The sequence below is a fragment of the Colobus angolensis genome, unplaced genomic scaffold (genome assembly GCF_000951035.1).
Source record: "Colobus angolensis palliatus isolate OR3802 unplaced genomic scaffold, Cang.pa_1.0 Scaffold186, whole genome shotgun sequence".
NCBI lineage: Eukaryota > Metazoa > Chordata > Mammalia > Primates > Cercopithecidae > Colobus > Colobus angolensis.
Genome location: NW_012114999.1, coordinates 4,198,747 through 4,215,469, shown reverse-complemented (window position 1 = coordinate 4,215,469; position 16,723 = coordinate 4,198,747). Strand labels below are relative to the sequence as shown.

The following is a 16,723-nucleotide window of genomic DNA, read 5'->3' as shown; positions in this document are numbered from 1 at the left end:
AAATGAAGGGGTAATAATGAGCAACCCCAAATTTTCAAGCCTATTTTCTCAGTTCTGCGTACCAGAAGGGTAGCTTCTCCTTGCTCTACATGCTCTTGCCATAGAATAATCTAACTACATTTACCAGTTCTCCAAAACACGCACACACACACACACACACACACACACACACACACATCAACATACTAGAATGAGAGTAAATAAACTGAACATCTCCTCATTAAAGAAACCCATAAAATAATCAACAGATAGGTATAATTAAATTACAAAGGTACCTGAAAATAAGACAATCAGATTGAACTGACATCATCACAGAACATTACTATCAGGAAACACTGTTCAGCATGCCACATTCTCCTCACTTCCCTCCCCCATCAGTTATAATTGTATAATGATATCACTATACTTCATAGGTGGCAGTGAAAGGGATTCACTTGGCCTTTCTTCCATGACTCAGCCCCTTATTTTAGCAGCCCAGGTGGCTTCATGCGTACAAATATCCTTTCTGAGATATAAATGTCTACTTATATTTTATTACAGATTTTAATATAAGTTTTATGGCTTCTTCTCTCATCAGTTCATGATAAATATATTTTACCATGTTTTGACAGATTTCATAAGAAACAAAAATAGTATTTTTATATAATTTCCTCCATCCAGCAAGCCAGGTTCATTCTGTATGAACACTTCTCTTCGTATAAAACAAGAAGTTCAATTTTTCAAAGAAGAATTTGAACTGGAATCAAACCTCTAGTCCTAAGGCTAGCAAGTATCATGCTATTTTATTCTAAAACACCCTCAAAAAGCAACTGTAAATCTGGTTCTACAGAACTTTGTATTTAAACTAACAATTTATGTAATTCCATAAAAAAATTCGGTGTTATATTTTTCTTGACATTTATTAAAACATTAGACATAAGCTGGATGGGGGAAAATGGTGATCAAATGCTAAAAATATAAACATTAAAAAAGTAAACATGAAAACAAATCTTTTTAAAAAATCATTTAATTACAAGAAAATTAGCCAGAAAATTACATAGTTCCAAACAAATATTGTCTATAAAAACAAGTGTTCATTTACTGTATTTTTAAATGTGTCTTTTAAATAATGTCTCATCTACTGAACCTAGACTTTCCTGGCAAACATTAGAATATACAAGTTTTCTTCATGTTTAATATTTCATAAAACAGAACTGGCTTTTGTTCCTGAAGTTAAAATGATGCCTATCATTTTGCTTCAGAGAAACTAAAATTGCTCCCTGGTGACTATTTCAATTAACCACTCCCAAAATCCAATGCAAAAACAACAAAAAACACTGCTATTTTACTAAAAGATTCCTGTCTTCCATTTCATTTTACCAGCGCAAGTACAAATTCGGAGAAAAGCTTCTTAAGTCCTGCAGTTTCAAATTCCTTTTGTAATTCATCCAACGCTGAATACTCTTTGACTTCAAATGCCAGAAACCTGCATTATACAAGAGAAACTCATGAATATGCCTAGATTTGTCAGAGTATAATTATCGATTCAGTTGCTTTTCCATCTGCAATAGTACTAAATTATACCTTTTGTGTTCTGTCTGTACTTTTGTTTCAAACAGCACACTAATCATTTTCTCTTTGCATTTCTTTCCACTGGAGTCCACATCTACTTTGGAGGTTTTCTGAAGAATCAGGTACTCCTAAATAATAAATCAGTACATTAAATACGTATCTTACTCTGAATCTCAAAGTCCTAGTTGTAAAGGAGTCATAAACCTGTAGGCTTATTTTCATGCTTAAAGAATACCCCCTTTTTAAATCAAGCAGTAAGAATTTTTACATACTTGTTTTTACATACTTGGCAGAATAATGTAGTGGTGGATACAGGAGTAAAGAACAATATAATCCAACTCCCCAAGTTTAAATCTGGATTGAACTGCCTACCAGTTCTTACTCTGGGCTGGTTACTTAAATCCTCTGTGGCTCAGTTGCCTTCTCCATAAAATGGGAGGATCTACCTCATGGGGAAGTTGTACTGATTAAATGAAATAATACATGCAAAGTACTAGAGGAGTACCTGGATATAGCGCCATGGCACACTTGAAAGCACAAGCCACTGTTCTATTACAAATTCAGCAGCTAAATGACATTACCAGGCACACAGCACTTATCATTCCAAATTGATAGCATCTATAAATATGTACCTATACATCCTCAATCCTAGTATACAATCTTATAAAAATATGAAAAATTTATATAAAATGACATTTTAGAAAGAGCTGAAAAAAGATATCCTAAAAAAGTATTATTTCTCTGCATTAGCAGGGTTCTAGTAAATATAAATAAATACTTGTTAATTAATTGATGTTTCAATCTGAGTAACAACATCTGCAAAATAGCTGTGTTTAGCTTAATATTCCTGAGCTGGCTTAAAGAGAAATCTGAGCCTTTTAGGTAAAGATGAGCAAGAAAATTAATTTGTATTTATTTTTTGTCAGCTATTATTTTACCCAAAAGGATCAAACGTTACAGATATACTACAAATCACTTTAAAACAAGAGGTTCCTCAGTCAGCTCCAATCCAAGATATGTATTAAATCTGAATTACTGTTGTATCTATATACTGTAACCCAGCATGAGTCTGGTTAACCAAATGCCAAAGTAGTTTTGTGGTAAGAGCCCATCATGAAAAAACTAGGTCATTATTTTACAAATCTTTAAGATTATAGGCTGTTCACACTAAATTTGTCTTAAATAAATTCAAATGTAATTATTCGTGACCTAACCTATCTGAAAGTATAAAACCTATTAAGTGATTTGTAGCTCTTCTAAGATTTAAAATATAAAAAAGTTTTCCTCATCTTGTCTCACCTAAAACAGGTCAGATGAGATTAGAATAAGAACTTGAAAAATCTGAAGAAGATGATGATTTTGAAAGCAATTGCTGAGATAAGTCAGGTGGAAAGCAAAAGTTAGGTAGGAGGTGACAAGTTGACAGCCCTAATGATTCTACTTCTACTAACATGAAATCTCAGTTATAACAGACAAGCTCCTGTTTCCAGGTATTATACATACCAAATTAAAGTGTCAGAATGTATTTTTAACAGCCAGAAAGTTACAAATCTTGCAGACTATCCACAAATACACACCTTGCTGTGCCAAAGTATGGGAAGAAGTATTAATATGCACAAACTTTTAGTGCACATTTATAAAGTTCAAGCTCATAGCTAATTACAGAAACAAACACTCATGTGCCACAGAGCTTTTAAAATAACCTGTCACTTTATTAAGTAACATGATTTTTAAAATGTAATCTTATTCTTCAAGCTTTGCAAGTTTGTACTTGTAATTAGCAGTCAGACATTCTTTAAAAAGAAAAGGAAGATCCATTAAGATGATAATAATGAAAGCAGAAACATCTTAATAATTAATCTATCCCATTGTTATAAAACACACTTAAAGACACACCATTTTAAGCAGAAAATAGCCAGATTCATACTCAACATTTAACTTTTTGGCACCTTGAGGTTGTTTCTGTCTCCCTGTAGTAAAATCAGTATTATTTTACCCATGAACATCAGTCTTCCTGTCAGCCTTAAATCTGAAGCCCACTTCTCCACGGTTTTGACATATTTAGTCTTTGCTCTCATGTGATCTAAATGCAAAAGAGTTATCCACAATCCATCATCCATGGTCGTGCTTGTTGAAAAAGTACACTTTTCATTGCCACTGCCAGTTTCTGGTTGGTTGAGGATATGCCTAAGATTCTGCTGAATCCAGAGAACCAGCTCATGAATCATAGGCTCCGACATAAGGCTCTCTGCTTGCTCAAGTAACTTCTCTTTCACAGTCACACACTGGGCCCTGGTCAACTGTTCAGAGTTAACCGAGATGCCAGGTAGACATGAAGGATAATTGACTGGCAAATGGAACACCAATTCCAGAGGTATATCCGCATCCATAAATCCTTCAGCTTTTGTGTGAATTCTGAACACGGTCCCATCTGTCTCTGAAAGGCATCCAAAAATAATCATTAGCTGTACATTATTTAATTTGAATGGAACACTAGGAAGTTCAAACTTTTGTCTCAAATGTCTATTTTTCATGAGAAAACTTTGAGCTATTTTATGAAGGGACATGTAATACTAGGAAAGCTATGATTCACAAATTATTTCCTTCAACCATACACATGTATTCATGTATTCACACACACCAGCGCCCAGGACTTAACTGGCATTTACACTTGCTATCACCCCATTTTTATTAAGTTACCAGAAAGGTTTTTCATCAGGTAATTTTTTTTCTAGCCAGACTTAGATGATAATTCTGAAAATCCCTAATAAACTCATACGCGCTTTCAAAGATACAATACCATGTATATACAAAATCAGTAATTAATTTAAAAATTATACACTAAATCCAATGAAAGTCATTTTATGGGAAGTCCAAGTCAAAGCAAACAATGGAATCCCCTGTGGTTGTAGGGTTGCAGAGAAACTGATGACTGCATGTGACACAGTAACTGCCTGGAATGTTCTCTTCTTATTTCAAATACATTAGTATCAGTGTAACATGAAGGTGGCAAGATGAACTGAAATTGAGTGGACATCAATTCTGCTTCTTCCAGCTCCTAAGAAGGAAGGGGAAAGCACACATAGGATATCATATGAAATCCTCTGCTCTCTTTCAGATTTGTTCGGCTTCACCCTCTGATGTGTTCCACACCACTTCACGCCACTTTTCAAAAAGATGATAAAACGTCAGGCTGAGTAGAACAGAACTGGGTGCAAATAAATCTCTCTGAAGCTAACTTGCCTCTCTCCACCCCTACTTCCCTCTGCATGTGCCTTTGCTTTATTCCTCTGCATGAGAGAAGCAGTCAAATCTTTCCCATTTTCATACCTGGACTGCTGCTCAACAGCCTCAGCAACTGAAACCTGAATGTATCCCCAATTTAAAGAACAGAACATTAAAATTGCTTCCTAGCCTTCTGATTCCACATATGTAAAAGCCATTGCTACAGACATTGATTCATACAGGACCAGATACATCTGTTATAGAGTTTTTCTTTCATACACTCTTCAGTACCAGCTGCAAGGAACGACTATTTTAGGACATCATCTGGAAACACAGTTAACCGTTATAAATAGGTGTATTTCAGAAGAAAAATTTTCCAAGTGTAACTTTGTACATTCCTCCAAAACCCATTATGTTTCTCAAAATCCCTTCTTCTTCTATCTAGTTACTTATCTTTTGTTTTTGTTTTTGTTTTTTTTTTGAGACAGAGTCTCACTCTGTCGCCCAGACTGGAGTGCAGTGGCACGATCTCAGCTCAATGCAACCTCCGCCTCCTGGGTTCAGGAGATTCTCCTGCCTCAGCCTCCAGAGTAGCTGGGATTACAGGCATGTGCCACCATGCCCAGCTAATTTTTGTATTTTTAGTAGAGACAGGATTTTTCTATGTTAGCTAGGCTGGTCTCAAACTCCTGACCTCAGGTGATCCACCCACCTTGGCCTCCCAAAGTGGTGGGATTACAGGCATGAGCCACCACACCCAGCCTAAGTACTTATCCTTTTTTAAAAAATATTTTATTGTTACAGTAGGCTGCCTATGTTAAAACAGTACATTTCAATATGTAAAACAGACATTACAAACAGAACTGCAGACAACACATGACCATTTAGGCTGAATAAACTTTCTAGTAATCATCTAGAGAGTTGACACTCTCTCTTCAAGGAGGAGGAGAACTTTTAAAGATCTTCAATCATTCATCATTCAACATTCACTGAACACCTACTAAGCTCAAGGCACTGTACTAGTCTCTGAGGGAAAATGATAGGTAAGACACAGATCCCATCATATGGACTCAATCCAGTGTTTCAGAACACGAGAGCAGGGATATATCCCAAGTGATCTTCCTTGACTTCTCTTCTACACCTAAACATTTCTTTATTCATCTTTATTCATAAATATGCATACATATACGTGTACATATAATTTATATAAACATAAATGTCTGTGTTGGTAGGTAATTCTCCAGGGATCTGGAGTGAGAGTTCGGTCAGGGTGGTGGGAAAAATTGTAGAAGAAAAATTAAAAGATAGTTATAGGAAATAGTCACAAACCTTCTTGGAAGGCCGGGGGGGTTGCATAGCTTCAGTAAAAGATTTGGCTGAAAGCAGCCTAATCCTCTTTACCTTGAGTTGATAGCAAAAGAGCAAATAACAAGGGAATGTGGGGGAGTTTACCTAAATAACTTGTTTACTCATGTGGTCCTAAGACCAACCTTTGATTTTCCGTGGGTGCATGACTGCTCTCTACTGGGGGCGGGCGAGGGGATGGCAATTTTAATTACCCACTAGTGGTGTTTACTCGTGGCCTTTGTCATTTAATCTGTACTAAATAAATGTGAACTTCGCCAGCTTATTGGGGCCCACACTGCAGATTCAGGAGCAGAACCCCCTTAGCCACACTGACAGGCAAAATATCTGTGTCAGTGTACACCTCTCATCCATCGCTAGGTCAGTGTGTGCAGGTCAGATGGCTACAATCTAGCATTTCTAAATGCCTTCTGAAAAAAGGACATCAACAGCTTTGTTCAAGGACATTTGTATAACCGACAGCCTTGGAAGCTAGAGTTTCTCCTCCAGGTCAGGGGTCAGATTTGTTTCCTAAGCAATATAAGGTAACGTACTCCTTCAGGACAAAGATTGAGCAGGATCACTAGCAGCCCCCTCATAAGACCAGAGGGTTCCTAAGCTCACTGCCCCTCAGCTATAACAAAGACCCACTGAATGCATAGTATGCACCTCAGTCTACCTCCACATCACACCATTGAACTTGGGGGACAAGGAGAATCAATGTGAGCACGAAGCTAATGCTGCCTGCTGTGCAGTAAGCAGTGACTGTCCAAATCCATCTGGGTTCACTGTCTCCTTAATGGCTGAATCCATGGAAGTGTGCTAGTGACCAAGGAACTGCAGTTCTCATTGCTACCTAGGAACTGCTGGGCTACTTGATTACACCTTGTTTATTTTTAATCATCTTGCCCTTTTTCACTGTTTTATCTGAGAAAGAAGTGTCTTCCTCCCTTCCACAGGAAACCCTATCACTGGTCTTGTGCTTGTTTTTTTGTTTTTGTTTGCTTTTTGAGACTGGGTCTCACTCTGTCACCCAGGCTAGAGTGTAGTGGGATGATCATGACTCACTGCAGTGTTGATCTCCTGGGCTCAAACAGTCCTCCCACCTCAGCCTCCTGAGTAGCTGAGATTACAGGCATGTAATCATGCCTGGCTAATTTTTATTATTATTTTTTGCAGAGATAGGGGCCTTGCTATGTTGCCCAGGCTGGTGTTGAACTCCTGGCCTCAAGCAATCCTCCCATATTGGCCTCCCAAAGTGCTAGGATTACAGGTGGTGTGCCACCACACCTGGGCAGTGTTTGCATTTTCTAACCCTCCCTCTAATTATTCCTCTCCTCTACTAAGAAAATATTTATCTTCTTGTATGAAAAAAAAAAATTCAGTGCTACTAATTTCCTTAAGCTACTGACCTATCATTCTCTATCCTTTCATCTGCAGTCTTCTTAAAATATAATTCTCTCATCCATTTTCCCACAAGCCACTCTCTACTCTCTTTGCAACTGCTTGTACCGTGGCTTCCGACATACCTTGTCTCTGAAGCTCCTTTCTCAAACATTACCAATGACCTCCTAATTACCACTGTGCAAGAAAGAGAAAACTCAGCAGGAGTAGGGTGCTCAAATTATGCACATTCCCACAAACAGCCTGTCTTCAGGACTGGCCCATGGCTGGCTCCTAAGAGCTGAGCTAAGAGTCCTGGTAACATTCTACCTGTTAAGAATGTGGGTTTTATCAGGAGGTGAAGCTTAAAGTGAGCAGAGATCATGTCACTGCACTCCAGCTTGGGCGAAACAGTGAGACTCCATCTCAAAAAAAAAAGAGTGTGGGTTTTATTTTTTATTTATTCTTTTTTTTTTTTTTTTTGTATGCCTGAAGTGTTGGACCACACAGTCTGATTAAAGGATTTAGCTGAAAATGTGATTTATGGTAAATCTTCTTGCTCTAGAGACTGGAGTCTGAGTAGCTGAAATGAGTCACGTAAGTATTACATGCTGACAAGATTGACCCCAATTAAAATTCTGACAAGGAGGCTCAAATGAGCTGTCCTGGTTGGGAACACATGTCACATGTTGTTACACATGATTGCTAAGAAAATTCAGCATGTCTGTGTGACCCTACTGGAGGAGACACCCGGACACTTGCTCCCAGTTTCTCCTGGACTTCATTCCATGCAACTCTTTCTTTGTTCATTTTAGTCTGTATTCTTATGCTGCAATAAACTGCAATCATGAATATAACAGTTTTTCCGGGTCCTATAAGTGCTTCTGGCAAATCACTGAGAGTGAGGGTGCTTTGGGCACCCCTGACATAGCCACATTCTGTGGCCCTTATCCAGTCCTACCCTTCTATAGCTTCTGAACCTGCTGAACCAATCTCAGAATTCTCTTCCCTTACCTCCCAGACACCACAGTGTCCTGGTTCTTTTCCTACATCCCTGCTCATCGCTGCACTGTTTTTCTACTTTTCCTAAACCCCTAAATGACAGGCATTCTCTAAAGCATAATTCCACAAACAACTTTCTTCCTCCACTTATCTAGGCATTTTTTTTTTTTTTTTTTTGAGATGGAGTCTTGCTCTGTTGCCCAGGCTGGAGTGCAGTGGTGTGATCTCAGCTCACTGCAACCTCTGCCTCCCAGGTCCAAGCAATTGGCCTGCCTCAGCCTCCCAAGTAGCTGGGATTACATGCGCCCGCCACCACACCTGGCTCATTTTTGTGTTTTTAGTAGAGATGGGGTTTCACCATGTTGGCCAGGCTGGTCTCAAACACCTGACCTCAGGTGATCTGCCTGCCTCGGCCTCTCAAAGTGCTGGGATTACAGGTGTGACTCACAACACCTGGCCTAGGCATAAAATCTTAAAGCTGCCGTCCACTTTTTTTTCCCTCCTTTCATACTTAGCATTCAACTGCCAAATCCCACAAGTCCTCCAGAATTTCTCTCCCTTCCACCCTCCTAATTCAGGCCTTTCTCTGGCTTCTGCAACAGTGGTCTCCTCGCCGCCTGCCTCTCCCCACACCAAATCATCCCAATACCACTCTCCCAGACTGAAATGAATTACAAATTCCTCCATGCAACGCCTAGGGCCAGCCTACCACTCTGACTTCCTCTCCCCTCACTCTTTGCTTCATTACCCATTTTATACCATGTCCTCAGTCTCAGGTGTCCCATCTCTGCCACTTGCTCCTACTATCTCCAAGAAGGCCCTTAACTTTCTGTCTCCTAAAATTTTGTCCAGTTCCACAGTTCCTCCCTAAGTCCCACCTAATGACTTCCATGGTATTTCAAACTTATTTCATGGTATTTTCATGCCCAGAATTATTGTGGTTAAACTAAATTAACATTTTTCCAGCAGTGAAATATCTTGATTTTCTTTTTAAACAACAACCAAAATGGGGGGATACAAAAAAACTTTTAAACTTTACAGTCATATAGCTTTTGGAATTGTACTAGTAGCTTGTAATCATGGATCTCTCAGATACAGAAATCCCTGGTACCTGTGTTAAATAATGGGCCCAAAGATGTGTACATTCTGTTCCCCAGAAGTTGTGAATATGTTCCCTCACATGGCAAGAGGGTCTCTGCAGACATGATTAAATTAAGGATTTTGATGGGGGTGATTATCCTGGATTACCCAGGTGAGCCCTGAATATAATCATAAGGGTCCTTATAAGCAGGAGACAGAGATTTTACTACAGAAGAAGGCAATGTATCCACACTGAAGCAAGATGCTATGCTGCAAACTTTGAAGAATCCCTTTCTGATCAAGACCCTGAGACCACCCATAGTATTCTCCAACCTGTGCCATATAAACACCCACTGGGTCCTCTCTAGTGCAGGAAACCACATGAAAGAAACATGTTGGTAGTCCAGGGGGAAAGTCTTGAAAAGCTATTGAACCAGCCATGTCAGTCCTTACCAATTTTCATTTTTCTCTGTGTTATTTTCTGGTCCTAGTCAGCAAACAGAATAGCAATGGGTGAAACTCCTGACTTTCACGTTAGAAAACTGTGACCCCCATACTAGTTATATGTTTGGAAGAAAACTGCCTTAGTTCTTTTAAGAATTGGAAAGGATTAGCATTCTTTCTAATTGGTCTTGGTAAATCCCCCTGCCCACCAGCTGCAAAATAAGATTATACAAAATGATACTGTCATCTCTACAAGAAACTGAAAAGCCCAATAACATCCTCCATTCTTCTGGTATTTAATGTGGCAATAAAATTACATACTTTTAAAAACTCATTTTCTCCTGAAAACTCTAGAAGTATGTATTGTACTCTTCCATTTCTCATCTGCTTGACATTGTACAAGCAATTAAACTGGCTCCTTTTTGCCTCAGAATTTTTCATATAACACATGCACTGTAAGTCTGATTTTTGTTTTCTCTTTTTGCCATAATGAAAAAGAAAACAAAGTTGCCCCCATCTGCTTTAAGGTTATTAACAGCTTAGAAACAGTGATTAGCAGAAAAATAATTATGCTCTAAATCTAACACTAATCTCTGCCCCTCCATAGCCCCCCAAAACTTTAGTTAATAAGCTTAATTCACAAACTGATCATTCTCAACAAACATCTATGCCCTAGAAAACTTAAGGCTTGCCCCCAGAAAACTAACATTTCCTAAGTCCAAGGCTATTTTCATGTATTCTAAAGACCCTACCAAAAGATATAGGTCTTGCCCTCTGGTTGAAGTTGATACAAATCGACTACTTGTTTCTAACCAAATCATTCTGTCTTACAGTAAGTGTGTCATTTTCATACCTAAAACACAAACTGAAACAGGTTTCAAACCTTATACTTCCTTACAAACATCTGAAAGTATGCTCCTAACCACATTCCAAACAGAAATTCAAACTAGAGAAACTAAACTTTTAGAACTCCAAATTCACACTAATGCTATATTTAAGGTTTCTTTCTACTTCATAAAATACAACACACAATAGAAACTCTATAAATGCAAATAACAGAAGATACTTTTTAAAAAGGTAAAACTGAAGAGAATGGGTTCTTCAGGATTCACTAAGAGCCCATTAAGAAATCATTTACATACCATATACATGTGACTTTCCCTACACTTGTATTTTTTTCTTTGCAATTGTTATATATCCTCAACATACAACTTTGAAGAAAACCACTAAGAAACCTCCAGCACCCTCTCATACTTGATAAGACAAGACTGTGTCCTCTTGCTCCCGGGCAGCTCCCAGGCAAGCATACACCAGTGCTTGTTTTATGCTTCAGCTGGATTTTTACATAAGTTTCAGTGTAGCTTCAGAAGGAAAAAAAAAAACCTAAAAATAAATGAAGCTAAAAGTAGCAATCTCATCGGTTTTACAGAAGTGAGCTCAATACCGACAATCAGCAGAAAACCAAGCTGAACAGATTTAGAGGGGTCAATGTGTGACAGTCACGATTTATTTTATAAAAGGGTCCAAACTAATCTGAACATTAGTGTTGATAAAATACAAAAATTCACTCTGCAGCTTCTGTGAAAACATATTACATGATATTGGATTCTCCCATCTTACAACTTTATCTGTTAGATTATTTCCAGAAGCACAACTGCCACATAAAATGAACATTGACTGTGGCCACATAATCTGTGTCACTCAATTTCCCCATCAGGAAAATGGCGATACAATACCAATCTCACACCTCTCATAGATCCACACATACATGCAGAAACACTCCCCTTTGGGATTGTTCTGAACATAAGTTGGCCCACACTCATGTCTTTTCTCTGGGTGCTCATTATCTCTCTCTCTGGACAAGTATTTCCTTGCTTTCCAAGAACTATTTTCCTGATGCAACAGCCCCATCTCTCTATTAAGGAGCATGATGCAGTGCAAAGGCCCATACACCTGGAGCCTGGTGGTTATTTAACCAGTCTAAGTATCAGTTATCTTCTCTGTGAAGTAAGACCAATAGTAACCCTCATCAAGTAACATGTATTTAAAGTATCACAGACATGGCAGGTCACCCCATCAAATCTGGCACCTGGACTGAGTACAATGCATAGAAAAAAACAGAATATCCCTAATGGGGTCTATCCACAGCCCTCCCTTGTAGATGAGAGTGTAGGGACTTACTTAATTTGCACCCCTAAGAGATGGTTATGCCTCTTACTATGAGCTTGCTATAACCATTGTAAAGAGATCAAAAGGCAGATAAAATCCCCTGAAATTCTCAGCATAAAATTAGTCCAGCTAAATGGAATCCAATTATTCGGCTTCTTCAATCTTACGGCCTTAATAGTTGATCCTTGGGTTAGCAGTCTGAGTCTTGCTGGGTTATCGTGTTACCAGGAATGCAATTCCTCTGCAACATTCTCCTGATTCCAGCAGCAAAAGGGAGAACCTTATTTGGGGGAGGCCAGAAAAGAACTGGTGTTTAGAGTGTTCTGGTATCAGGCGTGTATCCTCCAACCCAAACTGACAGTGACGGTGAGTGGTAGCCAGCAGTCTACTGCATGTTTACTGTGGTCTGTTAAAGAAGCCCTTACTTTGTAAAAAGATGTTATGAAAACCATGGGAAAAAAAGAAAAAAAAAAAGGCCTTACCTTACCCTTAATTCCAAGTTGTGAACATCAAACATCCCCATTTCAATCACTGAATTGTTCTACCTCTCAGCAACAAAATGTCCTAAGTTGTTACACTGAATTCTTTTATAATTCAATTACTTACTGATGCCAGAACACTGAATTAAATTAATTAGGAGGCATGGCTTGAAAGTCATGCTCAATTTAACAGCAGATAAAGGGTCCACAGTGTTCTCAAGATTAAGAAACTGTTTTCTTTCTATGCTTACATTTTTGGGTTTTCTCTGACCCTTCAGCAGTGTTTTATGCTCAGCTGTGTACTAATGACCCAAGCATTACCAGTTCTTTACGGTGTGATGGGAAATTGCAGGTTCATTTTTCCAGGATATTCCCAACTGAGCCATAATAAAGGAATTTAGGAAAACTGATGATCTCTTCAAACAGCTGCCTCAGGCAGAAGTAATTATCACTAAAGAGAACAGTGGAGACAGAGAGGGAGATGGTGAAGAATTATCCAATCAGAAGAGGGATGACAAGAAAACACTAAAAGTGAGTAAATCCCTTCATATGGATTTTAAACAATTGTTTCAAAAGACACAAGTCAGGCTGGGCACTAAAAAGAAAGCAACTCCATTACACTAATAAGTGCATAGTGCCTGGAACATAACAGTGCCCCATGAGTGGATGTAAGTGAATGAATGCAAGAAGGAATAAATGGAAGTCAACTCCCTGTCCTTCAGTGAGTAACACATCCAATGGATACCATGAAGGATCTTAATCTTAGATGGTTTTCTCACAACATCCAGCCCATTTTCAGACTACCTTTTTTTTTTTTTTTTTCCCTGAGACAGAGTTTCACTCTTGTTACCCAGGCTGCAGTGCAATGGTAAGATCTTGGCTCCCTGCAACCTCCACCTCCTGGGTTCAAGTGATTTTCCTGCCTCAGCCTCCTGAGTAGCGGGGATTACAGGCACATGCCACCACGCCCAGATAATTTTTGTACTTTTAGTAGAGACAGGGTTTCGCCTTGTTGGACAGGCTGGTCTCAAACTCCTGACCTCAGGTGATCCGCCAGCCTCAGCCTCCCAGAGTGCTGGAATTACAGGCGTGAGCCACCGCGCCCAGCCTAGACTACCTTCTTAAAGGTAACCTTCTTAAAAGTTAACCAATTTATGGTCAGAAAGTCAATTTTAGTAGTAGCTACAATATAACATTAGAACGATAACTCTCATGCCCCGAACATGTACATAATGTATCTGAAAGCTAAGTGAAAGCTGAGTCACGGTACTTTCTCCTAAATGGCATTTTTTTTTTACTCAATAGAAGCCACACACAGGGAAAGTTTCACCTATCATCAAAAAATAGTCAAAAGAACCTCTCTACACTGTAAGCTCCTAGAGGCCATGGGTAGCGGTGTCTTTGAAACCCTGACAAAGTCTGCAGGCAGCAGGGATTCAACAAATGTGGGCTAAATGACTAATAAAGCTCTCAAGAGCTTGTTTTTTAAAAAAAAAAAAGTATCGGAAGACCAGGCGCCGGTGGCTCACGCCTGTAATCCCAGCACTTTGGGAGGCCGAGGCGGGTGGATCACGAGGTCAGGAGATCCAGACCATCCTGGCTAACACGGTGAAACCCCGTCTCTACTAAAAATAAAAAAATTAGCCGGGCGTGGTGGCGGGCGCCTGTAGTCCCAGCTACTCTGTAGTCTCAGTTACTCTGGAGGCTGAGGCAGGAGAATGGCGTGAACCCGGGAGGCGGAGCTTGCAGTGAGCCGAGATTGCGTCACTGCACTCCAGCCTGGGGGACAAAGCGAGACTCCCCCCCCAAAAAAAGCATATATATATATATATATATATACACACACATATATATATATAAATTATTTTTTAAAGTATTATATATATACAAATTAGCCAGGCATGGTGGCACACGCCTGTGATCCCAGCTACTCGGAAGGCGGAGGCTGTAATGACACGAGATGGATCCACGACATTCTAGCTAGGGCAACAGAGCGAGACTCCACCTAAAAAAAAAGTATCAGAAAAGCAAACAACTTGGAAATAGAATGCAGATAAAGCTGAGGTTGAGCACTGAATAAATTAAAAAGTTCAGTCAACAAACACCAACTACCTACCATGTGCCTGGCTGGCACCGTTCTAGGTACCTAGAGAATTACCAAACAGACCCTGCCCTCCTGCAACTTAAGACGTACAAATACCCGTGTAAAGTTAAAATCGGGGAGTGCTCTCGTGGGCCTAGGGCATAGTGCTTAGGAATGACACAGAACAACGAGGAGGCCTCAGCACAGGCTTCTTTACAGGGTGAGATCTGAATGGTGGGAGGCTGGGGAAGGGCCTGGGGACGCGGACCGCAGGGGCCCGCGGCTCCGGGAGCAGGACCGGCGGCAGAGGCTCTCGTGGGCCGCACCGCTCTCTTAGTGTTTCTGGGGTCGCCTCAAACTCCCGCCCGCTGCGACACCACTCCGGCCTCCAGGACGTGTCACTCCATCATTCAACTAACCCGGTCCCCATACGTGGGCACAGGCTGGGTGCCCAGGCTCAGTGGTGGGGAGGAGCCGCAGAGAGAACGCGGGTGGCCCCTGAGGGCGCCCTGTCCCTCCCGCGCGGGAGTAGTCACCTGAGCGGCTCAGCACCTCCCACTCGTGGGGCCCGCAGAAAATCGCGGCCAGGGCCGAGAGTTCCTCACGCACGGGCTCCGCCATGGCTGTGGGCCTCGCCGCCTCAGCGCTTCCCCTTCCGCTGTCGCCGCCGCCGCCTCCATCGGCCAGGAGCAGCACTGCCTGCGGCCACCTGGGGGCACCCCGCACCTCCGCAGCCGGGCAGCACGGGGGCGGAGCGAGATGGGGCGAGGGCGGAGCGAAACGAACGTGGGCGGGGCGAGACGGGGTGAGTGTGGGGGGAGACTGGGCGGGCTGGACCCTTAGAAGTTCCGCCCAGAAGCTCTTGCTCATTAACTACAGACGCGAAGCTCAGGCCCTCGGTTTGGAGATTTTCTTGGAGGTCGAGCCCCTGCGTCTCTGTCTGCACCCGAGGCGACAGCCCAGCTTACCTCCGGCTCTTCTGAGCACAGGGAGGCCTCCCAGCAAAGCCTGAAACCCTCTAAGTTTAGCTGCAGGCTTCGAACCCCGACCGTCCCCGCCCAGCCTTGGGCTGCTGAGGTGGGGATGAACTGGGCGAAGGACACTTGAGAGTTAGGAAGAAACAAACAAGCAGGGAAGTGACCGGGAGACGAGGTGAGACCTTGCCCTGCTCAGGTTTGAACCGAGTGTTGGAGATAACCACAGTTAACAAAATAAAATTCTTGCCCCCATGGAGCTGTTAGCAACCCTGGTGTCTGGGAAGCCCGAAGAGGCCCGGGTTAGTAACAACCTCCAGGATGCCCTCCGAAGTGGTACTGGTGCCGGGACTCTAGACAAGGTCCGGATTCCCGAGCCCTTCCCCTTACGGGTGCAAAAAGGGAGGGTCAGGACCTGCCAGTCCTGGCTTCGGAATGTTGACTTGAGGGACCAGGACTCATGGGAACTGTGCGCCAAAGTCCTGGGAGCAAAGTGTCCTAAGGCTCCTCGTTTGTCTCCTGCCTTCACAGGGGACAGCCCTGCTGCAGGTGGCCAGTGGGAATCCTTAGCCGTTGGGGGTATGACCCAAGGGTGTAAACACTAGCTTTGCAGTGTTTTCCATTTCGTGATATTCGATGCCTACAATACAATGTGACTCTTGAAGCTTAATGAAATTATCATTCTTGAGTCCAGCATCTAAATTTTAAAATGTGAGCAATATCAATAGGGTAACAGAATAAGCAATCTATTCTGTTTTGATTATAGTGAGCAAGATTACAATACTTATCTGCAGTAGGTCTGTCTCTCGGATGTTTGCCTGGTCTTTGCTTTTCCAGTAACAATTTAAAATTTGGCAGCCCCCAAAAGCAGCTGGTCTTGCTCATGGAGTTCTCACAACTTTTGTTTGTATAAGAAATCACATTTCATGAGATAAATATGGGAATTTAGGTCGTTATGCAGTGACTCCTGTCACTGACTTACAGAAGTC

General features: G+C 41.2%; 1 protein-coding gene across 4 annotated transcripts; it reads right to left on the bottom strand.

Moving 5' to 3' along the window:
• Positions 1–990: 990 nt before the first annotated feature.
• Positions 991–15,451, bottom strand: RWDD3 (RWD domain containing 3). Of its 4 annotated transcripts, none has more exons than XR_001001546.1 (4): positions 15,297–15,451; positions 3,484–3,988; positions 1,564–1,679; positions 991–1,465 (listed from the first exon to the last, which is right to left on the bottom strand). XR_001001546.1 is itself a non-coding variant. In XM_011940033.1 (4 exons), exons 1-4 carry the CDS (start codon positions 15,379–15,381, stop codon positions 1,351–1,353), a joined length of 804 nt encoding a protein of 267 aa, XP_011795423.1. In that variant the 5' UTR covers positions 15,382–15,451; the 3' UTR covers positions 991–1,350. The 4 variants fall into 4 exon arrangements, 3 of the variants coding, with proteins under 3 accessions (XP_011795423.1, XP_011795424.1, XP_011795426.1); XM_011940033.1 differs by having other exon boundaries at positions 3,501–3,988; XM_011940034.1 differs by having other exon boundaries at positions 3,548–3,988.
• Between the last annotated feature and the right edge of the window lie 1,272 nt (positions 15,452–16,723).

Bases quoted from the DNA above. Each gene is read 5' to 3' on its own strand.
- RWDD3 (XM_011940033.1), bottom strand. From the start codon at position 15,381: ATGGCGGAGCCCGTGCGTGAGGAACTCTCGGCCCTGGCCGCGATTTTC. The intron at 3,989-15,296 runs GTGACTACTCCC...GATGCCTTTCAG, and splicing joins GGAGGTGCTGAGCCGCTCAG to AGACAGATGGGACCGTGTTC. The intron at 1,680-3,500 runs GTGCCAAAAAGT...TTTATTATTTAG, and splicing joins GAGACAGAAACAACCTCAAG to GAGTACCTGATTCTTCAGAA.